Genomic DNA, 26,421 nt, shown 5'->3' on the forward strand with positions numbered 1-26,421 from the left:
TTCAACAGGATCCATCTACAGTCTTCTTGGTAAACCAGAAGTGCTGGAGACCCTTTGTATTGCAGTTCCCTGCTGCACTTTGTAAAACGACCTGTATTTATTCTTGTCTGCAATGCTGGCCATGTTTCTTTTGTTTGGGGATACAAACTGTACATGATTGCCACTCTCCTGCACCCACGCTGGCTTCAGGACAGAGCATGCCTAAGAGGTGAGCTTTTATATCACAAAGAGAACATCTAACAACTCCCTCGTAGCTTTCACTGCATAACTCATGGTACAAAATAAAGCCTAATACATAATTCCTCCTTTTAAATAAACAGACTTAACCTGTTCTGAACACTTCTGATGACAAATAAGGACTAACTGAGACACAGAGGGCAGGCAATAAGCATGCTTCTGCCCAGCACCCTGAACCCACAGGAATGCTAATGGGTTTTGAGCATTGTGGCAAGGGAGAGAGAAAGAAATGTATCTGTTATAAAGCATGGTTCAGATCCGCAGGTGGTAGATGGTGATGAAGCTCCAGTGCAGCCTTAATTGGTACAACAGCTCTGTGAGATGATGTCTCTAAAATAACAGGCACTCAAGTTTCTGAGATGCACTGTTGGCTCAAATGCACATTGTATAATCCAGACCATATTTGTTTGGGGATGAGGGCAAAGAACTGAGGAGGCAAAGAGCTGTATCTTTCTGCATGGGCACTCATCCAGCCAGCGGGCAACAGCAGAACCCCTTTTTCCCAATAGGCAGGAGCTTCTGATGAATTTAATGTTCTCTGAAGACCATCTCACTTGAAATCAAACTCACTTATGACCTTTCTCTGAGCAGCAGGACAACAAGATCCATAATGCAGAGGCAGTCACACAGAAGACGAGGATGTGATTTTTTAAATGAATGTTTTATTCATGAGCTACTTATAAAAATGTGTAAAATACACTCAAATATATTTGATTTGTTGACTGTAGCTATAAATATAAAAATATACTTAACAAATGCATAAATTAAATTGACAAGAGTAGCACAATTCTGTGTTCACCCAGTGTTTGTTAGGAACACAAATATAAGTAATTATATAGCATATGAGAATGGAATGTGTGCTGAAGACATTTTTCAGTCACTTTACTCCAGGCACTGGCAAACAATTTATGGCTAGCCATATTTCAAAACCGTGTTCTTTTTTTTCTTTATGAGCCCTGCTAGAGGGCAATATATATTTAGCTACTTGATGTTACTTCCATAATTTCTTTAGCTTTCAAATAAAACAAGAACCAACAAAGTCAGGCACTTCAATCTACCAGCATCATGTGCCCGAATTCCACAGCATTTGCTAAACGTAGGCAGCTCCTAGTCTCCAGTATTTCCTACCAGTCTTAAAAAAAACACCTCACTCTGAACCAGCTGTTGATCTGCGAGGTCACCGCTAACGGACCCCTTGGTATTGGCCACCCCAGCAGGTCAGGAGTTTGACTTTGTCAGCCTGGGAGTCAGTCAAGGGCACCGGGTGCAACGGGAGCTGTCCAAGTGCTGTGGTGCACGCTCACCTTTCATTCAAAGGCACAGCCTCTTGGGGCTATGGGTCCCAGAGCTCAGAGCCCAAACATCTGTGACAGGGCCATGAGGGGAGTGATTGCTATTTTAATTTAGTATTTTATTCCCAAAGACTGTGTGCCTGGAAGTACTAGAAGAAATCTGAATAAATGTAAGCACCCAACAGACCACTCCCCTTGCATGGAAGCTGTGGCTGCTGTAGGCTGTATCTCCAAATGTCAGATGCATTTCTCCGCTCTGCGACCCTGGGAGGAGATGCTAATGTAGTGATTAGATGGCTGCTGTTCTCATTCCTTTAGTCCACATATTAACTCCCAGGCTGAGGAGCATGGCTGTGTGCTCATGTACTCCTATCTGTTCAGTATTTTACTTTCTGCTTTCTAAGTCAAAGCACGGATAACCGTATACAATACATGATATAAATGTAAAGCTCACACATTCTTTTTTCCACTCTACAACTGAAATGAAATTCATAGTATATCACGGCATAAAATAATATTTCTGGCAATTTCAGGCACGTATATAAGCTGTATAAATAACTATAGCAGCAGAGAAAAACGTATAATGTTGCACTTTTATGACATCTTCACAGTATGCCTTTCTCTCACTCACTTTTGTGTTCCATTAGTAACAAAAAATATCATTTATCACCTCCAGCTATGCAAAATCTACTTCTTTTCTATGATCGGTCATGGATCTTGTAATTTTATTGCACAGATTAAAAACATTTATTATATTTTCTTTCATTATTAAATAACTTTCAATACAAAAAATTTGAATCAAACTGAAAGCCCAACCCTACAAGTGCTTCAGAAGTTGCATGGTAATTTTCAGACTAACATTCCAGTTGACTTTCATCAAAGAAGTACTCAGGTAGCTTTGTGGACAATGAGGAGATTCACAGGACTGGGCTCCAAGTGTGCAAATCTTAGCTTATGGATCAGCAATAACACTAGCCTTGCTTTATAACATTATTATCGGGAAACATCAAGAAAGGAATTTAGAACATCATTCACAGATGTTCAAAACAAAAACATCCTCTTCGTCAGAGAATGTCTTTTTCCTTAAGAGCTGTCTTTGTGCAATACAAAGGCTCCTTCAAGTCCATTCTTGTTACATTAAGAATTTCCCTTTGGTTCTGTTATTTAGCTTACAGGCACAGTAAGTATCATTAATTACACAGATAAGTAGGTGTCTCGTATTAAAAAATGCTACATATATACTTTTTACTTATTCTCAGCTGTTTAACACTGGTTTCATATGACCAGAATTGGCCAGAAAGCAGAACCAGAGTCGTAAGGTGTATGTACATCTCTTGCATGAGATGAAAAGCTGTTCAAGAGCATTGTGCCAGAGTATGTCAGGTCATCTGCCCTCTTACTAAGTGATGACGAGGAAGAGGCTTGTGAACTGTGTCAATTATTTGCTGAGAGAAAAGACAAAAAGAACAGTTTGCTACGACATCATCATTTTGGGTGCAGAGTTGCAAACTCTGTAGGTGCTGGTAACTGAGCAGAGAAACATTAAAATAAAGAGCAGAACAACACATGTCCTTCTGAAAACAATTAACAACATACAAATGCAGTAGTATGCAATCAAACTTCTGCCATCCAATCATGTATTACTGAGCCAGTTCCATTTCCCTCAGCATAAAAAAATGACACAGTAATATACAGTGTGAGATAATTTATAGAGTGTATTTGCTATGTCCTCACAGCATAATTGCACTGCTGGTGAGTAACACGCTCTCCTTTCCTCAGCTACTGCAGTAAAAAAGAGAGGACTAATGCAGTGCACGTCACACAAAAGCAATTTTCATGATGCCCTAAGTTCGGCTGTTATTAGTAGAGCCAACAATCAGTCTAAAGCTGCCATGCTTCTGACCTTGCTTGCTAACATCAAGTCTACATAGCAAAAGAAACAGAGAAGAAGGAAGCCTTCAGTAAATTTGCCCCTTTGTGCTTTTGCCTACACTTCCCTCTGTGAAAGGGGCTTCCACTGTGATGTTGTTCCCTTTTTCTTCAGACCCCCCATGGATGGTGAACCTTAAGGTTTGTGTGAGGGCCAAGAGGGCTGCACGAGAGGAATGAGCAGTGTTTTCAGACAGAGCTACCTAAGAGGTTGAATGAACCTACACGTTCTGAGCAGATGTGAACGATGGTAAAAAGAAGATGGCTTCCGTGGCACCTGAGGGTATTTGGTCAAGAAAGGATGAGATTCCAGCTGGAGTAAGAAGGAAGAGGCACTATCAGGCTGTGTCCTTCTCTGCAGGAAAACCTGAGGGACATGAAAGTGCACAGTCTTGCTGGTTCTGTTTTGGAATGATTTAAGGAAACTCTGTCACAGAAACCTTGTGGATTCCTTCACCCACTGTCACACAGGTGTTCCTACTGCAGGGAGAGTGTAGCTCCAGTAAATCATGGCGAAGCCACAGTAGTCTTGTCAAAGAGCCACTGCAGGTTCTAACTGTGGCACTTAGCTTAGATGTATTGGTGGCTCTCCGGAGGCCCTCAGAAATAACTGATTTCTCTCCACAATAGAACTGGAATCTCGGCACTTGTCTCCAGCAGCAGGCTACGTTTTTTTCTCAGTAATGAATGGGTAGATAGATGAAATGAGAACTAACAAGCACTTCCTTCTTGCGAAGAACTGTCTGCTGCCTCTTTTCTATTTATCTGAAGAGCGTTTTATAAAGACAAAGAACAGCTGAACAGTGTTCAGATCAGTTCCTTGAAGCAGAAGCCTCTTTTGCAGAGGAAAAAGGATGTTCCTAAACTGCCTGGCTGGGCAGGACACCTGGTGGGTGCTCCTGGATTACACTTCTTGCTAATCACAGGATGCTCTGAGTGCATCTGATGATTAGCACAGTGAGCTAATCATCCTGTAAGACTGCATTCCCTGGGTTACAAATAAATCTTTTTTTTTTTTATTCCATCTGCCCTTGCAGTGGTGACACCGGGTAACATCAAAGCAGAGGAGTCCTGCGTGGATACGCTTTCCCTCTGTGAAAGCAAACAGCCCTTGAAGGAGACCTGCACTCAGGCTCAAGCAGCTATGCTGCGAACAGCTTTAGGCTGAAGCCAGTTGTGTAAACCGTGGTATATATATCTTTGTAGGTCTTTATCTCAGTAACTTTGCAATCCCTCTCATTGTTAAGCAGTCACAGTACATCACTGTTACAATGAATTCGAGAGCCTTCATGTCCCTACAGATCTCTTAAGATAAGTGTATAAGGAGTTTTCTTGAACATCTTTCTTATTCTAATTGTATGCAAGTATAAATGCACAGATACATGCCGTGCTCTGATTCTGCTCTCTCAAATCAGGGTGAAGAAATCAGAAAGTGACCTGTTACCCTCCAAGTATGTGTGTGGGGCAAGTCAGCGAGACTTCACCGCAGCATGTGTTGTTTGATATTTTTTTACTATGTCACATTAGACTGAAACAGTTGCTTCTAATAAGGTGGACCCTATTTTACTTGGCTGTTATCAAGTTCTGTAAAAGACGTGTCATAGTGGTATGGATTTCACCCATTTCACAAGCAGTAAGATTAAAGTGTAGAGTAGCATTGTAATTCTTAGACAGGGCTACTGTTCTCTTTCTTAATAGTAGCTTATTTCACCTCACAAATACTGAACTAATTAAGAAAAAATGAATTAGGCTCTTCTTGTAGGATTTTTCTGTGTGTTAAATGTCAGTATGTAACCTGCCCCAAATGCAGCAGCCCTGTTCCCAAATGCAATTTAAAATAGTTTATGTAAAACAGTTTACAAAAACTGTGATAAGAAAAAATAGTATTATCTGAAGCTTAATATTAATATAAACATTATAGAAAAAATACATATTTACATAATGCCAAAATACAATTATATACATTAATATCTATTACACTTAAATTATATATATTTAAAAAAAACACCAGACCAATAAATAATACACAGTCTCAATAGAAAGGCCTGGTACCTTTCTAGTGCATGAAATACAAATATAAAAACGAACAAACAAACCCCTACTTAACACACGTGGTCACAGAAGCAGGTGTCTGTAACATTCTTAGTGCCTTGAATAAACAGCATCTGAAAGCAAGGAATACTGGGATTAGAAAAAACAAAAGAACACAGGTGGCTTCATGTACATCTCTGCTTGTTCACTACAGTGCTCTGAAAGGTGGCTGTGGAGCAGCAGTGCAGGCTGGTGGCTGACATGACCACCAAGAGCTGATCTCACCTTTACTTCTGCTAGTACTTCCCAGCTTGTTGAAAGCTCCAGTTACTTCAGTCTTTAGCCTCTGCCAAGCTTGGTCTGCCTGTCGATAACTGATTTCAACAGACTAGATTTAAAAAAATCTGTTTTGATTCCTCATCCTATAACCTTAATTTTAACCGTCCAGCTTTGAAGAGCTACTGTGATCTTGCAGTCTGACCCTGAAAACTTCTAAAAAGCTGTTAGGGATGAGTTCCACAGAGAGACAGAAAGGCCACCTCTGTTCACCTCTCCAGACTGGCCCTCCATCCATGAGAACAGGAGGTGAAGGACTGTGCTAGTGCCAGGTCTGCTACTGCTGCCCCAGTAGGTCAAGGCAGGGGTAGGAGACACTGATGCAATGATTCCAGGAAGATGACTTCCCGATAGTAGCTCTGCTCTGTCTCCAGCCTTTCCTTAGCAATAATAGCCACCTGAACTTTTCAGCATGCCTCAGTTTAGGCCAGCAGGACTGTAATGTCCTGAAAGATCCACATCTTACTAGGAATATCCAACAACCTGATGTTTAGGACACTCTTCTGGAACATAACAGACCTCCATTCACTATTGGCTATAATGGGAACCATGGGTTATATCTGTATGACTGGAACATTTCAGGAACATTTATCAACATGGAAACAGGGTATGTGATCTGCTGTCTCCAGCACATGCCAGGGTCTGTAGTAATCATCCTTTCCCTAAGGCCACGAAAGAAATCTAATCTTGCAGTGTGACTCAGAGCTCAGAGGTCACTGAGGACCATGGTGCCTCAAGATGTAGCTAAGATGTGACCACAGTTGCTTCCTCTGTTTTCCACTGGGAAGTAAGACTGAGTTTCTTGGTACTATTTTCCCAAACTTGACAGGGAGCCTAGGCACCCAAATGGCTTGAGGGTTTTCAGGCAGTGAAGTACATGTGGGTTCTACAACATTCAAATGCCTTTGTGGGTGTAGCTCTAAATTCTTATTTCCAAGGAACTGGATATAGGCTAAGAAAAAGAAGCCTGAAAGAAAGGATGGAGAGTTGTGGGAGTAGAAAAGAGCACAGCCTTGGATACCTACATAATCCATTAAGACAAGTAGAAGTTTCCTCAGAACACCTACACAGTCAACAGCAAATGGGGAAGATACAGAACAGAAGCTGAATGCCAAGGATGACAGAGGAGACCAGGAATTCCAAGCAGCCTTGGTATGCTGAAAAGTAGATGGCATAAACACTGGCAAAGTAAAGCTGGAAGCCAGCATCAGGACAGGGAAAGGATTCAGTTCACCCAACAGCACAGGAATCATAAAGTGTGAGACTCTCCCCATCTCTCCCCTACACACGAGGGCAAGCAAGAGCAGCAAGAGAAGTTGTAAAAACTTCACAGAATCATTTAAGTTGGAAAAGACCTTCCAGATCATCATGTCCAACCATCACTACTAATGTAGGAGTTAAAGTTGCAGAAACATGGTTGGTAAGCCCCTTATGAGGCTGATGGAATTTCAAGAGTAACAAGAAAACACAAGTGAAGAAATGAATGTCCAAGAAGAGAACAAATATCAGTGGTGAGGGACTGAGAAATTTGTCCCCTCGATTACACTGCCAGTGATCTATTAAATTTTAAATAGTCTATAATTTGATCAATTTCCACTTACCTCTGTGATACTCAGGATTCACATTTTCATATATCGGAAACAAAGGATTTTCTTGTTCACTGCGAAGTTTTCTGGCTCTTAACACATCTCTCACACACTGATGTAGATACACGTATTGACACTGCAAAATATATACATATATTTTTAGGTCACCCTGGGAAAAGTAATTACAGGCTGACTCCCTCAGACAGAATCAAGAGCAGTGTTAAAAATGAAAATATACTTCTAGAATTCACCTCCTTTTCACTGTGGTAATACAGTAGACTTTTGTGACAATCTGTTTTTAAAAATAGTATCATTAAAATATAATTCAACACAAACGTGTTTTGATTATATCATGACTGAAAGCTTTATCAACTGGAAGGCACAGTTTGACATAACGCTATGTTGGATAGCTGCTACTCTGAATGCTTTGTATAATTTATGTGCAACTACTAATACGTAAAGGGAAGCACGTGGAAGAAACAAACAGCTTCCTGTTTTTTTTTTTTCCTCTGAAAAGAAGTATTTTCTACAGTTGCTATTAAAATATAAAAATATTTCACAAAACTTTGATGAATGCCTCTTTTTTTTTTTTTCAAGAACAGCATTTTTTGATCCAATATAGGTTATAAAGTTGTGAATATGCAATGAATGACAATCATCTTTCCACAGAATATGTTTCACTAGAAGAAAGCTAAGATGACACTCACAACCAATGCAGAGATGGTCACCATGATGTTACTGACTATCAAACTACCATTATGAAACAGATTGTTAAGTCTCCACGTGTTGCTACTCTTTGTTGTTTATGAAATGAGTAATTATTGTTTTGTGATTAGTGTAGAATGGTACCCCAAAATTAGGCAAAGCATCTTTATATATCACAGAATCATAGAATGGTTTGGATTGGAAGGGACCTTTAAGATCCTCTAGTTCCAACCTCCTGCTGTAGGCAGGGAAACCTCCTCCTAGACCAGATTGCTCACAGCCCCATCCAGCCTGGCCTTGAATACTTCCAGGCAGGGGCATCCACAACCTCACTGGGCAACCTCTTCCAGTGTCTCACCACCTTCACAGTAAAGAATTTCTTCCCAAAATCTAGTCTAAATCTACTCTCTTTCAGTTTAAAGCCATTTCCCCTTGTCCTATTGCTACCTGCCCTTCTTACTCTACCTCAAAGACATGATTTCTCCATAAGCATGTGTTTCCTCTCCCCATATCTTCAATCCATTTATTTTTCACAAGAAATTTAGGTATCTCTCTGTGCATTTTTCTCAGTGCTTTGGCTCTTGGAAAGTGAACATGCCTCCAATTTGCCTTCCTGACTACGGCTGGTGGCAACATAGGGGAAAAGGATTCACCTCTGAGGATGCCAAGCTGAGACTGAGAAGCTGTCTCCGTTCAAGAGAAGGTGTTCTGTCATTAAGACAGTTCCAGGAAATCTCTTCTTTACATTCCCATGGGTGCCTCTGTGCTTGTGTGACTTTTGTATCTATCAGGAAGCTCAGCCACTGATATTATTGTTTCCAAATTGCAAGAAAGAGCTCCATTAGTACCAAGCTACAGGCAGACCCATCAAGCACATTCTGATTGCTCTATTAACAGTTCAGACAAAATCTAGAGACTGCCTCCACAACTCTCCTTCATTAAATCAGCTCCTCAGTGGTTAGCTGCTATTAATGTAAAGTGATTTTCTTGCATTTTTAAAAGCACAGAAAGAAATCCCAAACACTTTTTCTGCACTTGTAGAATATACGTACTTCCTTTTGTACAGTATGTTAGAAATCTGATCAATTTTTCCAATACCATTAATGAAAATGGACAGAGCAGCTCAATAAAAAACATACTTTAAAGCCACAAGGTCACAGTGCCTAGAGTTTTAAAATGATATACACCTAATTTTTCCATTCTCTGTTCCTTTTCCTCACTACATCTGACTATCTTATATTTATCTTCTCATCCCATACCCAAAGGAGTTCTCTCCGTTCAGAGCTCATTTACTGGACACTGTAATAACAAGACAATGTGCTGTTAGGTGTCTGCTGCATTATGCTGATGGGGTGATACTGGTACAGTGCCAAGGGACTACAGGAAGCATTGCTACCACTTGCTGGGGCTTGTGTCTGCTGTATGAGCCAATAGAAATAACCCTGAACTAGAGATGGTAAATGTATCTAACAAGTACTTCACAATGGAATAATTGTGAAGTGCTTTAAGATGAGAAATTATTTAGTAATGCAGCTGGTGTTGGTGTATTGTAGGCTATCCAAAACTGACCTCTGTTTGAACCATGTGAACGCGGTGAAGCCTTAGATCGTGCACTGCTGCATAAATGTCAACAGTGTCCTTTGAATCCAGTTGCTGCAGAATTCGGTCCAGTGCAATGAATGTGCCAGTTCTGCCAACACCAGCACTGAAAAAGAAAGCAACCCAAAAGATTTCAATGGAGATGGATTGACACGTGCAATACTTTTATACAGTTCAGATTTCCAGAATGAGAACCTCCTGGTCAACTGGCATCTCTTAGACTTTAAAGATCATCTTCCTTCCCTGCTAAAGTTCTACCTTCCCTGCTTTGGGCAGCGACACCTTCCACTAGACTGGGCTGCCCTAAGCCCCATCCAACCTGGCCTTGAATCCTTCCAGGGACAGAGAATTCACAACTTCTCTGGACAACCTGTTTCAGTGCCTCACCATTCTCATAGTGAAGAAATAAGAGGATGAGGGGAAGAGAGGAAAGATCTGTCAGTTGGTCTCAACATCCGTATGTAGCCAGACCTGTCCTTGGGTATACTTCCTGTTCAGAACATGTTCTTGTGATCCAGATGCTGGGCCACAACCAGCAGCACACAGATAATTTAAGAATGCATAAAACATAAGAGCAATTGCAACTGCTGAAACTTCAAAGTGCTCTCCAGTGGATCCCAAAAGGCACAGTAATTTCTGGGGCTTCTCCAGAGTAAGACTGTGAATGATTTTATGTGCCTTGGGAACGCTGCTCAGAGGTACTTGCGAATCTACGCCCATTGATCATCTCTCAGGTTGTGTGAATGAATACTTGGGATCGTATGGTATCCATATGGTATGCATAAAGGCTCTGTGCTGCTGACTTTTTGCTGCTGCACATACCTGCAGTGCACAACAGTTGGTCCCGTGTCTGGGGTCCTGTTGATATAATCCCTTACAGTTCTGACAAATTGGATCAGGGACTGGGTGGTCTCTGGCACTCCGTGATCTGGCCACACAGTGTAGTGGAAGTGACGAATGAGCCTCGTTGAGTCAAGCTGCTCCTCCTGTTCAGGTACAAAGGTGTGGGTTGTCAGAACAGTCAAGAGATGAGGACACACACAGCCTTCATGCAATTTCAGAATGCTATGGCTACTACCAGAGATGAGCTGGACATGATGCAGCTGTGCTACAGTAGAAGAAACCTTCCTAATTTAGCCTTGCAGCTTTTTAAAGTCAATTAATAATATAAAAAGAAAAAAAAAAGATGAATGGAAACATACACTGCAGATTTTAAACTCTCGTATTGTCCATTCTGGGAGCACTGATTCAGACAGCATCTCAACTATCAGGTCTCCATAGTACAAGGAATCCTGGTCAAGGGGCCAGTAGTGATCACACTTTACCTGCAGGGACATGGAAAAAGATTGATTCATTGTCAATGACAGCTGGAAACAAATCTTTAATACAGCACTGGCAGGAGCAGATTTCAGACCTCCTGTGCTTAAGGATGTAGGAAGAATTACAGAGTCAAAGAATCATCCAGGTTGGAAAAGACCTTGAAGATCATCAAGACCGACCATCAACCTGACCCACCTAGTCCAAGCAAGTCCCTTAATGCCATGTCCACACGTCTCTTAATTGCCTCCAGGGATGAGGACTCCATCACTTCCCTGGAAGCCCATTCCAATATTTGACCACCCTCTCTAAGAAGAAATTTTTAGTAACACTCAATCTAAACCCTCTCTGACACAATTTGAGACCATTTTTCATATCCAATCATATCCAATATGATATCCAATCATATCCAATCACTTGTCACCTAGAAAGGAGACTGACAGCATCCTCTCTGCAGCCACCCTAGCAGTGAGGTCTCCCTTCAGCCTCCAGACTCCAATTCCCTCTGCTAAAGAACTCTAATTCCCTCAGCAGCTCCTCATAAGACTTGTTTTCTAGCCCCTTCACCAGCTTCATTGTTCTTCTCTGCATACGCTCAAGCAATTCAATGTTGCTCTTGTAGTGAGGAGCCCAAACCTGAACACAGTATTTAAAATGAGGTCTCACCAGTGTTGTGTATAAGGAAACAATTACTACCCAGTCCTGGTGGCCACACAATTTCTGATGCAGGACAGGATGCCACTGGCCACCTTGGCCACTTGGCACACTGCTGGCTCATGTTCAGCTGGCTGTTAAGCAGCATTCCCAGCACTCTTTCAGGGCAACTTTCTGTCTGTTCTCTCCCAAGCCTACACCGCAGCACAGGGTTGTTATGACACAAGCACAAGACCCAGCACTTAGTTGTGTTAAATGCCATACAGTCAGATTTGGTCCTTTGACCTAGCCTATCTAGATCCCTCTGCAAAGCCTTCCTAACCCCAAGCAGATCAACAGCGCTGCCTAACCTGGACTTGTCCATAAGCTTAGTAAGGATGCACTTGATTCCCTCAATCCAGATTACTGATAAAAAAACGTTAAACAAAACTGGGCCCAGGTCTGAGCCCTGGGAATGACTCTTTTAATCAGGTCTCTAAATAGGTCAAAATCTGCCCTCTGGAAATCCAAAGTAGTAGTTCTGCTAACTGCATTCCTTACTTCACAAAGGATCAAAAACATGCTCACTGTGCCCAAGGCATCCTCCAACATCCACATCATCCACAAGCTCTCCCATGTATGCAAACAGGTCCAGCAGGGTACCTTTACCAGCTAGCTCCCTCACCACCTGTGTCAGGAGGTCTTCCTCCACACACTTTAGGAATCTCATAGACTGCTTCATCTTTGCTGCATTGCATTTCCAGTAGACATCTGGGAAATGGAAGCTCTCCATGAGTATAAGAAAGACAGTACTAGCAGCAATTGAATTAAGAGACCAATGCCCCCTCATGCCTTGTCAGCTCAACAGACAGGCATTGGGATGGGAAAGAACTTGGATGAGGCTAAAAGGGGGAGTTCTCATCACCAGTGTTTGTGATGAGGGAACAGGAAGTGCTTCACTGATGTCTTTTATTGGATGCCACAATATTTTCCGTGACAACTCTTCACAGTGCTCTGCACAGATGAGAACTGGGCCTCCAGCATATGCTTCCCTGCCTCCTTCTGAGACATGACAGTCCCACTGTGAGCCAGTAAGGTGCAGTAAGAGACGCCTTGCTGCCTGGCCTGCATCTGTTTTCTCCATCACAAGGAAAAATAGCAAGCAAAAAGAAAATACTGCTGTACATCCACTAGAAGAACACCACTTCAAGCTGATTTAACCTTTTGACAGATCTAGTCTGTGTCTCACAGAGAAGGTGCAGGACATGGTCACACTTGTGGAGGTGGATTGCTGAGACAACTAAATTACCTACCTATTCCTGCACTCAGTCAAGCTGTTAAGTGTGTGAGTGGCCTCTTTGCTTACGACATCAGGGCTTATGCATCAAAGAGACACCACATATTTTTTGGCAGGTGGTTGTCCTTCTGCATGCTTAGGGGAATTATGTTAGTACTAATGAACAAAGTGATGGATTAGAGACCAGAAGCACTGATGCTGCATGATCTTGGGATGGTCACTGCATCCTCACTTTACAGACTTAAATTTGTCTCCTGTCTTTAGATTTAAAGTAAGAGCTTTCATCTCTTATTGTGAACACATTCAGTGGGGCCTTTGGCATCAGCATGATGCAAATAATAAGCATAAACATTGAATAAATATTAAAACATTAATAATGACATTATAAAATAAGGTTTTAAAAAAAAGCAATAATTAAGTTGTTATTGATAAAGAAAAGTCACTGCTCACCCGGCCCTTCTCAACACACTGGGTTACCATGACAATATTGTGCACATTTTGTTCCCATGCCATCTTCCAGAACTCATCTTTAGTGCCAGGCAAAGGGCCCTGAGTTGCTATGTATTCCCTGCGGAAATTATTGCCCTGCAAGAAAAGAAAACTTCATTAGTTTCCATAAAGGCAGAAAAAAAGATCTTCTAGCAACAGAACAAGCTACAGGGTTACAGCCAGGGCTCTACAGCAACGATGCCCTTGCTGAGACAACAGCTTTGAGAGCTGACTTATTGCCTTGGACCTCAAAGCAGAAGGCTGGTGGAAGCAGAGAGAAGGAAGAGACTGCAAAAGTGTATACAAGTAGATACTATTCCTTTTGTGACAGTCAAAGCTTCGCATTGCTATACTGTGTCCAGCATAGAGTCAAGCAATTTTGGAACTAGTAGAAGTTTTTGTTTCATTTCTGATGCTTTTAATAAATTAGCTGAGTTCTGGCTTGAAATTTATATTGTTATAGCTACTGCTATTATCAATCAACTCTCTAATAAATGACATTATTGTAATCTCGGCCAGTTTCACTATCTGACAAAGTGCCAGCACTGTCAGGATGAGCTGCGGTTTCACACTGAGGATGCCACCTGCAGTGATAGCTACAGTTGTTGTGGACAGTGTATAAAATCAGTGACCTTTGAAAATGTGTCCTTGGCCAATTAGACCTGCTATCTTACATAACTATAGGAATCTAAGAAAATGTCCTTGAGTGCTGGCTGAATCACTCAAAGCTAACTTAGTGGCAGTCAGACAGAGCCTTTTAGCACACCCACAGAATAAGTTCTCAGACTTCCAGCTAAAATGAATAAATGAAGGGGAAAGGGTGGCATTAAGCCTCTAGCTGCATATTCGGTTTTAGATGAAGGACAAATAACCACTAAGGAAGGACTGTAAAATAACATCCTTGAGTCACTTACTGGTATATAGCTTGCATTAATGTAGTCTGAGCAAGGGTCATCATCCACATTGGAAAGCTTCACTCTTGATGTATCATCTAGGAAGAAAGTGATTACAAGATGCTTATGGCTGGGTTTTGATTTTCAGTCCCTCTCCCATTTATAGAAGTGCATTTGTGAAAGGACTGGTGAGATTACTAGAGATTTTATATGGATGGCTAATTTAGAGGAATAACTGTTTATATCTGTACTGCCTCTTTCATTTGGGAGGGCTCTGGAGTACTCCAGAGACTGAGGTGGACAAGTGAGAATCAAGCAGGCAATATCCAAAAATTCCCCCGCTAACTAGCACAGGATTTGTTACGGCAATGAAAAAGCCACAAAAGCATCCTTCTTTTACCTGACTGCAGTATGCTGTTTTGGAGAAAAGTGCCCAAGGGCACTGCCCTTGAAAGAGCAGATGTGCTAGAGCAGCCTGCACAGCTCCCAGAATAACCCCATGTGAGCAGGCCAACTGTCTTCCCTGGAAGCAGTGGCATCTCCACTGCTAGAGAAGTACAGAGTGCCTAACCCACCAGGCTGCCCATTTGTGAGATGATGCCGTGCTGTATCTCAGCCAGGTGTTGCTTCTTATACATCACAGGCCACGTGAAGAAGTAAGAATATGGGTGAATGGGCATGTGATACGGAAGCTACAGTCAGCAGGAATGTGGCATGTCTTTGAGCAGGGAACCTGGATCAGAGGCACAGCCTCCAGCCCAGTGTGGCAGTCAGAACACATGAGGTGCTGTGAGGCTGTGCACTAAGTGCACAACACGCCCAGCAGCCGAGCACTATGCTCCTCCTCCATGCACAGAATCTGTTACCTCCAAAACTGCTGGACAGGAGATTAAAGGGGGCAACTTTCAGTAACAGATCCTGCACCAAAAGAACAGAGCTAACCTCACGTATGTGTCCCACAAGCCAGAATCACACTAGCTCTACACTGTGTGGCAGATTTGCTGACCTCCGAAGAAGAAACAGTCAACAAGGCTGTCAGCATTGAAGGGATGATACTCCCTATGTATACAACTTCAGTGTTATTTCCTCTATCCTTGTTATTAGCTGTGACTGAATGCTTTTAATAGCTTGAGCTTTTTCTCTCCAGACTGAGCACTAGCCACTACATCTCTAGTGCAAAATGGAATGGCCATCTGGGGCCAAATGTCACATGCCTCTAAGCACCAAGACCTAAGCTGGCAGAGGCATTTCAACTCTGACAGAAATGAGAGAAAGGATTGGCCGCACTCTCTTTTTCACTAGGCTCGCTGAAAAAAGTGAAAAGTAGTTGGTGTAATGTAATATTACACAACCAAAACTAAAACTCACAAGGCAATATATTATTGTATCGATTTTTCCCTCTGTTCTCTGGCAGAAGTGCTATGTCACATGTCTGGTTTCGACCCACATCTTTTAAGTCCTGCAAAAAATTAGAAGTAAAATGTCAGTTGAAAATAATTAAACGATGTGACAACACAGGGGGACAAGGTACTTATCAGCTCCTGGAGGCCATGGATAGGGGAAGACTGGGTTTTCTTTTGTTTGTTTGTTTTTTTAAATGAAATTAAATAGCTAATCATAATGGCATAAGGCAAGCACATGGCTGACAGGTGTTCTCCATGATTTGCCACATAGAGGTGGCACACAAATGAATGCTCCTGACCTCAGGCAGGTAGGTAGCAGGTAGAGATTGCCAACCAGAAGATGCTGTGCCAAATGAAGAGCTGGAACTCCACTTGTAATACAGGTGAAACTCTCAAACTTATTTTGGTTTGTGTGTGACAAACAAAAATAGATCTTTCAAATGCAGGAACTCATTGATTCAACCAGCTCATTCCTTCAAAAAGTAAGGTCCTTTGTCTAGATTTGGTTCCCACCTCATATTCCTTGGACAGGAGGTAGTTGGAGTCTGCTTGGAGTTTGGTGAAGTGTGCTTCAAAATGACTGACTTTGATCGGACTGAAATATTCAACAGGAGGAAGAAAATCACACGATGAATCACAGCCACAATTCATTCAGCTATCTTTTTTAAGCTTTTTTAAGCATTATTTTTGTTTTACCTGGAAGTTTTCCGGTTCCTAGAAATAATATTAAAAGAAAAAGAAACACTTTATCAGTGACTGACAAAATTGGGCCCCTCACCCATGATGCCATGTTAAAATATTGCTCTTAGAAACAAAACTGATGATGTTACCCTTTTTGCCCCAAGTTCAGATGGACTGCCAGTGGTTTGTCCCTGCGAATGCTCAGCCTTGCTGTGGGTCTCTCGTGGCCATTGCTGGAACAAAAAATAAGACATTTTCACTTCTATTTACCGTTACAGTGCAACACTAACAGCTGCCAACAGTATGACTTGAAGTAGTGAGATGGAAGAAAGGAATTTTTACAAGTCTGTTTTGATTTGTGGCTCTGATCGTGTGACACTGCTTTTAGCTGTGAAATACACAACTATAATCAACAGAAAACTGAAAAGTTTGAACTAACGTTATGGACACTGAGGTAGTGTCACACTTCAGAAGCTTTGAACTGAAATAACAAAGTCTAAATGAACAGTTTCAAGAACTTCCCATATAAAATGGTTATGAAAATAATTTGAAACATTTCATTTTCTACAAAAGATACTGAGTTTGTATGGTCAGCTGATTTTTTTTTTTTTCCAGAAAAATTCAGACTCCTACTGAAAACAAGAAGTTGCAGGGATCCTTTATGAAATAATTCTTACTAACATCAGTGGAAATTTGAATCTCCTATCAAGAATATATTCACCTCTTTGATATTTAAGTCATTCGTTCCATAGTTAGTGTGTACAGATATTACCTCTTTAATAGTTCAGTGCATTTCTTATATCAAAATAGTTTGACCTGATCTCATAAAAGAGGCTGATAAAAGGACTCTACTTACCTAACTTTCTGTCTGCAGACAAATAAAGCAGTAACAGCCACTAACATCACGATCAGAAACAAACCAGCACTCACACCTTCAATAACTCCAAAGAGAGGCTCTAGAAACAAAACAGTGCATTTATTATGTCTTGAAGAAAAGAAATGAAGAATCAAAGAATCACCAATGCCCAGAGAATATGTTACTATTAGCTGGAGGAAACGGTTAAATTAAAGGAAATTCAAAGTGTCTAAACAACCAAACTAGGCCTTGGTTTTCTGTCCTAATTTTTTCTAAATGTTATGCAAAACTTTTCACTCCCAACCACAGTAAAATAAAGCACAGCCCCATCATATAGGAATTTGGTTATCTTGTACTTCGAAGCTTTCTTGATGACAGCATCACTGAGCATTCACCCTTTCCTCTGCTGTCAGCAGCTCCATCAAGCAGACCTTTTAATTTTCAAATTCATGGCTTATCCATGGCAAATAATCACCACAGATAAGCCATGGCTTCCACATTATTTCAAAGTAGACTTTAGGACACTGCATGACAAAAACAAGTGGCTTTGTTCCACTCCTTGCAAACAGTTCTGGACACCAGAGTGTTTTGAGTTGCAATACATAATCACTTGCTATAATGACTGAAAAGCAAGCTTGAAACTAACCTGCCTCTGTAGTGATTGGTAAGGAGAAGAAGGTGTCTGCAAAGAGCGGTTGAGGAAGTTCCTTTGGGTCTTCACTGAAGAGCTGGGTAAAAGCCCGTATGCTGATCCTAAAAAAACCCAGTACAGTTTACAGCTACTAGTTAAGTTTATCAGATGTTCAGAGTCAACCATGGATAAATAAGAGATTCAGATAAGAAATGACTTGTCTCTTAGAGATAACTAAGAAATTTATAGTGACAACAGACTGCTCTTAAAACAGGTGCCTTAGATAAGTACCACAGGTGGGTGATGTAAATTCCAACCCAGCTATCACAGATGGAAGTACCCTCTGAAGTCAGGAATGGAGCTTTTGCTGCTGGCACACACAGCCTGACAGCATCTGGAGACAGGGTCAGCAGGAGCTGCAGTGGTGAGAGGATTCAGAAATACTTCTCAGAGTAGAGATGCTTTCCCTTCATGTAGCTGGGCTGTGTTAATGGAGAAATGTTACAATCCTGTTGGTTGTCCTGGTAATGTCAGCATTTCCCAAACTGAATTTTTGAGAAATGTGCCCCAATGAGAACAGAGTGGTAGGGGATCCACAGCAATGTGTTAATGACTGTGAAGAAGCTGAGAGGCATGATGTGCACTGCCTGGCATGTGCCTTCTGTTCATGTCACTGACTGGTAAGCATCTTTCAGATCTCTTGGCAGAGTGTTTGCCTGCAAGAAGGGTGTGACTGAGCTGCACTGGAGTTCACATTTGGTTTCGCAGCCTGTTCAACTGCTAAGCCTGGTCTTGGCAGTAGTGCTCTTCTATATCCTACAGCTAACCCAGTCTTAGCTCTGGAGCCTCTGGACTGTACCATGGATTAGAACAACCTGCACAGTTTTCTACCTTGTCCCAAAGGACTTGCGTGAGTGACAAAAGTGACAAATAAACTCAGTGCAGTGTTCTTGCCTTTTCTTGTTATGTAATCTTTTGACTTAGATGACTTAGTGTTTCTAAAGAGAGATTTACTAACTATAGGAAAGGTCTTAACCAGAAGGAAATAAACAAACATACTACGTGTAATTAATGGTATCATTCCCATGCTAAGGAAAGAATGGTTTCTATCTGTGGAATGGGGCATAGATAAAGCTTTTATAAATTATGATGTGAAACAGAAGGAACATTATATGACCCAGTTATTAATCTTCAGAAGCTCAAGTGTTATCAGTCACTCAACACTATGCCTACTAATGTGACAGAGCACAATTGCCAACATAAATCTCACCTATAAGCAGTCCGAGGCTTCAGGGGTCCATCGCAGAATTTTTGCTGATCCGGATCACACTTTCCTCCCAGATTTTCCATTTCTCCTCCAAGCTTAATGTCAAAGCTTTTATAGTCACTGTCAGGGTTTTCAGCACATCTACTGGCGAAATAATTTGTCTGGTAGATGCGTATGGAGTCATTGTGTTTGTACTCCAGGTAGGAAGGTAACGGGTGTTGCTCATCAGGCTTTGGTCCTTCACTACCTACATTGCATGCAGAGAAAGAGAGGTTTACATATCACAGCCATTAACACAATGCAATATTAGAGACTCAGAGTGCTGATGGACCAAATCCTTATTATCCAACTTTTGAGACTTTCCTGGAGGAAAATCAAGTAAAAAAAAATCCTACAAATTGACAAGAGTGGTCTACAGTATGCAGAGGAAAAAATACATAGGAAATGACAGGAGTGTGCTGAAAGAAAACTTGCAATAGCACGTAGAAGACTTGAGTAGTCAAAAGCCTGGCAGTGACTGGTCCCTTTCTTCAAGAGCTCTATGAACTGCTCAAGCATGACAAAGTAGACAGTGGAAATATTTCCTCTTTTTTTTTTTTAACCTAAGGGCTGATGGACAGAGATCTAAAGAAACTTTATCAAGAATCATAAAATACCAGCGTACTGATACATGAAACTGCTTCTAAAACCAGTATTAACTGTTGAGATATCCATTTGAATTGTCACATATAGGTAAACTACAGAATAGGAGGCTTACATACATACTGCAAGGACAATTTCTGCTCTGTTCTGTATGTAAAGTCATATTCTTCAGTAAACAAACTCCACCTGGATCATGCTACTTTTTCCTTCTCTGCATGGCTTACCTGGCTTCTCCAAGAGTTGTCTTAGTGTTCCCCCTTACAACTAAACTACTTTTTGAGATCTGTGCACAGCAAGGCAGTTTATTCTATGTTCACTCTCAACGGCATCTGTCTTCCAACGTAAGTTTTCTGCTGTGGAAACTTTCTGATCTTATATGAGAGCATTTCCTAGAGTACAGAACCTGACTACCACTTCTGGCTAGGTTCTGCAGTTGCTACTAACCCTCTGAGAGGAAGACTGAATGCTTAAAATCCCAGGCTACAGAGTCCGAAACTTTCAGTGAAACTCAGCAACTATGTAAGAAATTACTTTGCTGTGTAGCGATGGGGGTGCATATAAATCATATAGGCTGTAGAGAGAATGGTATTAAATGGTACTTACCATCAGCCTCCCTGACAACCACAGTGAAGTACTTCACAGCTCCATTAGTATCACTAAACCAGCTGCAGTTAAAAGTAAAGTTAATGGAGGATTTGGTGATCAGCACCTCTTTTTTGTTTACTCGTATGTCTGGAGGTGGCTGAGGGGGACCTGAAAAATGAAACAAAAAAAGAAAAGAACAAGGAAAAGTATTATCTATGTATTTGCTGTGAGCCATACCTAGCAAAGGAAATGCAATTTTTAATAAAGTTCAGATGACTGGACCCAAGTTTCTGATTCTATTCTTTTGCAGTCAAGAAAATGTCTTCACCTCCCACAGGGAAACTGCCTAAGGACGAAACAAGCCAATGGTGAGTCAACCATAATAACAGTGGCAGCTCCTCGGTAGGAATTCCTGCAGAAACCCACTTGAAATGCATTAAAGTCTTGCTAAATCCATGAAATCAGAATTTGTAGCTGCTACAGATGACACAAGTTTAAACCAGGTATATGGAAGCCAGTTAGCCCACTCACTACAGGAAGTTACCTATTTTAAGCATCTAAATTTCTGTTTCCCTTTCCAAATGAACAGCACTGAGTCAGACACAGCATTTAACTACAGAATACCATTTTGCAGACTGATTGCAGAATTTCTTCAGGAAGTGTTCTTTGTATGACAGAAAGCTATACCTTAAATAGTGGCACAGTAGAACTAAACTGCAAAGCAAAGTAGCAAGGATTTTAAAGATCTACATTGTGGAATCATTTAAAAATCTGTTCCACTGCAATTTGATTGCACGTACAGAAAAAAACACTTCAAACACATAAGCAGGTGGCTGAACTTCAAAAGGTTTCAGACAGGAAAAAGAACCCAAAATTCACATGTTTTTATGATGCTTAGTTAAGCCTCTTAATTCTATAAAGCCAGGCTGTAATGTTTAGGAAGAGATGTGTTTCCTTGGGGTAGATCTAAGACGTCTAACTAAGAGTTCCATGCTCTGGCCATTGTGGAGTTCAACTTCTAACCAACACAAGCAGTGGCTTATCGCTGCTCACTGCCTCCTTTCACAGCAATTCTGCATTCCACTTACGGTCGATCATTGTGATGGTGCTGTCTTCAACTACTTCACTTGTCATGTCTGCAGAATGCACCTTGATGGACACGAGGTAGCGCTTGTGGGGAACAAGGGTCATTATATTGAGCAGAGTTCTGTCTTTTTCTATCCTTTTAGAAAATTCCACTTCCCGAGTGTCCAGTTTTTTGCACTCAACACTATATCCATCAAAGTCAGAATCAGGAGGTGTCCAGGAACACGCAATGGCAGTAGAAGTCTGGGGCCGACAATGAAGACTTTGAATCTTGTCTGGTCCTATAGATATGTGGAGAAATTTAAAATCAGTGAGAAAAGGAACAGACATCAAACACTCACCCCATGTCTTAGGTAGCATCCCTAGATTCAACATCAACCACATAATCAGAGCAGGAGCCAGAATTCCTCTCTCCCACAAATGTGCGCTTCCTGATTATTAGGCAAGGCAGCCTAACTCATTTCAGCCATCTGAAATTGGAGCTAGTGACATTGGCCTCAGCAGATTTATGAAGCTTCAGTAATTAAAAATTCAGCAAGTAATTCTGTCTGTTTTCATTATTAAGAGAAACACTGCAAAGCAATGGATTTCTAATACTGTGTTGCAATTTATTTGGAGGTTACACCTGATTAACAGTATCGGTCAGTACCGATACTATTATTTTATGACCGATCTGGTTTGCTGGATAGGATGCGGTGCGTCCTTATTACTAAAGCATACCAGAGAAGTATGCTTTGTCCACGTAATACTGGAATATCATGGAACACAACATGTAGCAAAAATGGGATTTCACCTTCAGATGGGTGAAAACTATGTTGTCATTTTTAATTACTATAATGAATATAGGCTAAAGAGCTATTAGCTTAGTAAACATTGGTGTGATGTGACCCCATGTGACATGAAAGTTTCCAAGGCTGTTATTTTACAATTCTAGGTCACTTCTACAAATGAGTCTACTGCTGAGGCTTCTGAAGACAGCTAGAGTTGATGAAGATCCACAAGCACTGACTGCCAGAAATGCAGAACAATGAAACACTGTGCTTTCAGTTTTAAATCTAGTACAGCAGGGTTCCGTTCATCTTCTCACTCTGATTGTTCAGAAACTGATGATTTCAATGTTCTACTGTCCCTAGTATCAGGGAAATTTGGTTATGCAGCCTTATTTTATCCCTGAAACTGACTGATTCAGACTCTGCAACCAAACAGCTCCACTCTGTATGTGACGTTTGCAAATGTATGCCTGTTTTCAATCTTTAAACACTTGACCTTGCACACAGCAAGGGCTTATTTTAGAGTTCAGCAGAATTCATCGCCAGTCACTCATGAATTTATTAATGGAAATTACTGACTGTGAAAGGAACTAGTAAGATTTAACAGCTTTGCAACTTCTCCAGCTGAGTGTTAGGGTGCAATGGATATAATTACTTACTGGTTCTCACACTTTCAGACTGTGACTGACTGTATGTCTTCCAGCTGTCACCACTGACCGTTCTGACACTGAACTTATAGAGCCTTCCAGGTCGCAGGCCATAGATGATGCGTACTTTTGATTTGCTGCTGCTGTAGGGATTGAATACTGTGAGGGGATCCTTTGGGAGCCACTGCAACTCAAAATCATCATAGTCTGTCCAGTCTGGAGGACCCAGCCACGTGATTGATAGAGAAGTGTTTGCAACATCAGTAAACGAAACAGTGTTAGGAGGGCTGGGTGCTACACAAGAATAAAAAAAAAAAAATAGAGACAGATTCTTACCAAACTTTTACACAAGACAAAGAACATGAAACATCTATTATTTTCTTCACGCATCACAAAATGGTTGATGTTGTCCTGAGTATACAGACAGTTACTGCACTGTTCTGATGGTGGTTACTTCCAGAACCATCACATCTTCCAAAGTCTTTGAAAGAAATAACTGGTGGCAATGTTTGAGCAAGATGGTTGGACCACCAGGGATCCCTTCCAACATAAACCATCTATTGTGATTCTGTGAAAAACAGTGCTGAACAAAATCACACTCAGTTGGTTTAATTCCCTCTCGGATATCCTCTATCTTTTAGATCTTCAGTGACAAATCCTTCCTCAGAAAATGGCTGTTGCATAGTTGTGAAATGACATGAATTCTGACAGATATGACTAATCAAAAATTTCAGAGTTTTTGGGTCTTACCTGTTCTTCCTTCAGCATTTGCTGTATTGATGAGGTCACCACTGTGAGTCACCACAACCAGAGTGTACTTTCTGCCAGGAACAAGCCCCTGGAAATACCACTCTTTCAGGTCTTTCCCTTGCAATGACTCTTTCTGTGTCCCATTTGGGTTGTAAAGATTGAACTCATAAAAGTCAACATCTCCTGCTGCTGGATTCCAGGTGAACCACAGACTGTCTGTCATGTTTCTGTTGGACGCCTTGAGACCAACAACTGGAGCTGGTGCTGAAAAAAGGGGGTGGATATTACTTTATAGAGATCATCCTTGTGGAGGAGAAGCAACAAGGTAAAACAGACCTTATCCTTAGATACAGATATAATGGTTTCATGTAATGGCAGCCATGTAGCAATCTAGACAGACATCACAGTGGGCCAAAACCCTAGGAAGCTTCAGAAGTACATCTCAACAGTTTGCTTTCTTATTTGGATCTTCCACTGTCCCCCAAAGGGGTGGAAATGTTCATAACAGATGGTTTTGCAAATGTTAAGCAGCGTTCTCCTAGTCAGTATCTGGAAACATCCGATTCTGAGGCAGCTGAAGAAGGTCTGCTGCTGTTCAGAAGCAGTGGTACACAGATGTTACTATACAGTGGCTCAGAGGATAAAGAAATGTTTCACAGAAGTCAGGTCTGCTAGAGCTGCTTAGGAAACTGCTTCCCACGTGTGACTGAGCAAATGTGGAGCTGCAGCCAGAACTTCCCATGTGAAACAAGTTTTATTTCACTGGTAGACTGTCTACTCTACTAATCCTACTTTCCTTGCCTTTTTGCCTTTTTCACTTACAGACCAGTGTTAATTTTTGGGTGGAAGACAGATGTTTTAAAGCTTACACATCACACATTGCGATACCCGTCTCCTGACCTCAGTACCCGGTGACTATTGTACAGTGCAAATAATAAACTTTTCTGCTACATTTTTCCTTTTGTAAACACACTGCTTAGAATTTTTCCTCTTATCTGCCTAATGCCTTTCATATGCAAGGAAATATTGATACTTCTAACAGTTGCCCTAATCTAGCATGAGAATCACCCTCAGACTAGCTCAGTGGCTGCCCTCATGAGCACCGCACTGGAGACAGATTTTCTTAGATGTCCTTACCTGTTCTCCCAAAGACAGATGACTCATTAGTGAGGTCTCCACTGTGGGTAACAATCACCATTCGATACATCCTGCCCTGCCGCAAGTTCTGGAATGAACACTGCTGAAGGTGCTGCTCTCCTGAAATCCTGTCATGAAGGGACTTGTCTGGGTTGTACAGGAAGATGTCATACGAATCAAGCTCCCCTTGTGAGGTGGTCCAGCTGAAGGACAACTGGTCAGTGGTATTCTTTGTGACCTTCAGATTTGTGACAGCTGCTGGAACTGACAAGAAGGATAAATGCCACAGTAGGTATCAAGGTGTCTACCCACTAAGCTGAACCTTTAATATAGGAACAGCTCATAGCTTTAATACATTTCAGTAAAGCCACAAGTAGCCAAGTAATGTCAACAGTAACTTTCAGAAAGGAGGGAAGAGCATTTATGAGGTGCTGCTGAGCTTCTCCAATACAATGTCTGGAATTCCCACTTGGTCTGTTCTCTGGCCTGTGCTCACACAGAACTGCCCTTTAATTTCTACAAGAAGCTTTACTAGAATAAAAATCTCAGAGCCCTGAGACTGTGAATGAGAAACCTTGTAACAATCAAGAATTCGGGTCATTCCATAATGGACAGACTGAGGGAGGTACTTCACTGGAACAGTATTCTGACAATGAAACTATGGCCACCTTATTATGCAAACAAATTTCAGATACACATATGAAGCATATAACAGGAAAAATGGTGCATAAGCAGCTGGAGTTGCTCTTACCAAAAGATTTTCAGTCTCAAGATACAAAGATGATTCATGTATTTAATGATACCATACTGAAGGAACAATAAATAAACTGAGATATTATAATTACCTGTTCGCCCAACAGTTTCTGCTCGTTTACTGAAGAGTCCACCGCTGACTGTCAAAATATGTATTTTGTACTTCTTGCCAGGTAACAAATCTTCAAATTTGTGCTGTTTGGCAGTAGCTGGCTCTGATTTGTTGCTCAGAAGGACTCCTTGCTCATTCAAGAGCAGAATGTCGTATCTTTCAGCTACACCAGGAGCTTTCTGCCAGCTTACTAACAAGGAATGACTGCTGTAAGCATGATCAGCTAATAATTCCTGGACAGAGGCGGGAACTAGAAGCAACAATTAAAGGTGAACGTTACCAGATGAAATATGGACCATGAAGTACACAATTCTGAGTAATTAATAGAGACTATCTTTATAAATTTGCATGTTCATTCACGAGAAAAGAGATGGGTGTCTGTGCACGTATTTGCATAAGTAAATAATTCTTAGACATAGATACAGCTACAGAGCATCATGGATATCTGAGGTGGGCACAAAGAGTAAAATATACACTTAAATAACCATGAAAAGAGGGAGATGGAGCATGACCAAAAACTGACTAGCCAAAATGGACAAGAAAGATATATGAAGAAGAACTGAAAAACAAAGAAGTGGTAAATAGATTCAAAATAGTGGCACAAAATAGGAAAGGTGAACTAGCCAGCGCTGCACAGAAGTTAAGGCCACAGCAAACATTTTGGTACATAACAGAGAAGGTGGATTTAAAACAAATTGTTCCACTGCTTTTGTGCCCTGACAAGCAGTATTTTGGGGCACCATATGGCCTTAGCAAT

At 41.2% G+C, this 26,421-nt stretch overlaps 1 protein-coding gene across 3 annotated transcripts in view; it reads right to left on the reverse strand.

The window, feature by feature from the left end:
• Nucleotides 1-879: 879 nt before the first annotated feature.
• Nucleotides 880-26,421, reverse strand: part of PTPRB (protein tyrosine phosphatase, receptor type B) — a 66,009-nt gene continuing 40,467 nt past the window's right edge. For 2 of the 3 annotated variants that reach the window (XM_040669493.2, XM_040669512.2), the window contains 20 exons: nt 25,645-25,914; nt 24,800-25,063; nt 23,663-23,926; nt 22,925-23,206; nt 21,498-21,776; nt 20,428-20,577; nt 19,186-19,429; nt 17,931-18,037; nt 17,285-17,384; nt 16,578-16,661; nt 16,444-16,461; nt 16,261-16,342; nt 15,713-15,803; nt 14,366-14,442; nt 13,413-13,547; nt 10,918-11,040; nt 10,538-10,701; nt 9,686-9,821; nt 7,427-7,547; nt 5,630-6,792 (listed from right to left, as the gene is read on the reverse strand). In XM_040669493.2, the coding sequence (XP_040525427.1) occupies nt 6,539-6,792; nt 7,427-7,547; nt 9,686-9,821; nt 10,538-10,701; nt 10,918-11,040; nt 13,413-13,547; nt 14,366-14,442; nt 15,713-15,803; nt 16,261-16,342; nt 16,444-16,461; nt 16,578-16,661; nt 17,285-17,384; nt 17,931-18,037; nt 19,186-19,429; nt 20,428-20,577; nt 21,498-21,776; nt 22,925-23,206; nt 23,663-23,926; nt 24,800-25,063; nt 25,645-25,914 (3,245 nt within the window). In that variant the 3' untranslated portion in view covers nt 5,630-6,538. The other variant, XM_015282939.4, reaches the window with a different exon arrangement.

The sequence above is a fragment of the Gallus gallus genome, chromosome 1 (genome assembly GCF_016699485.2).
Source record: "Gallus gallus isolate bGalGal1 chromosome 1, bGalGal1.mat.broiler.GRCg7b, whole genome shotgun sequence".
NCBI lineage: Eukaryota > Metazoa > Chordata > Aves > Galliformes > Phasianidae > Gallus > Gallus gallus.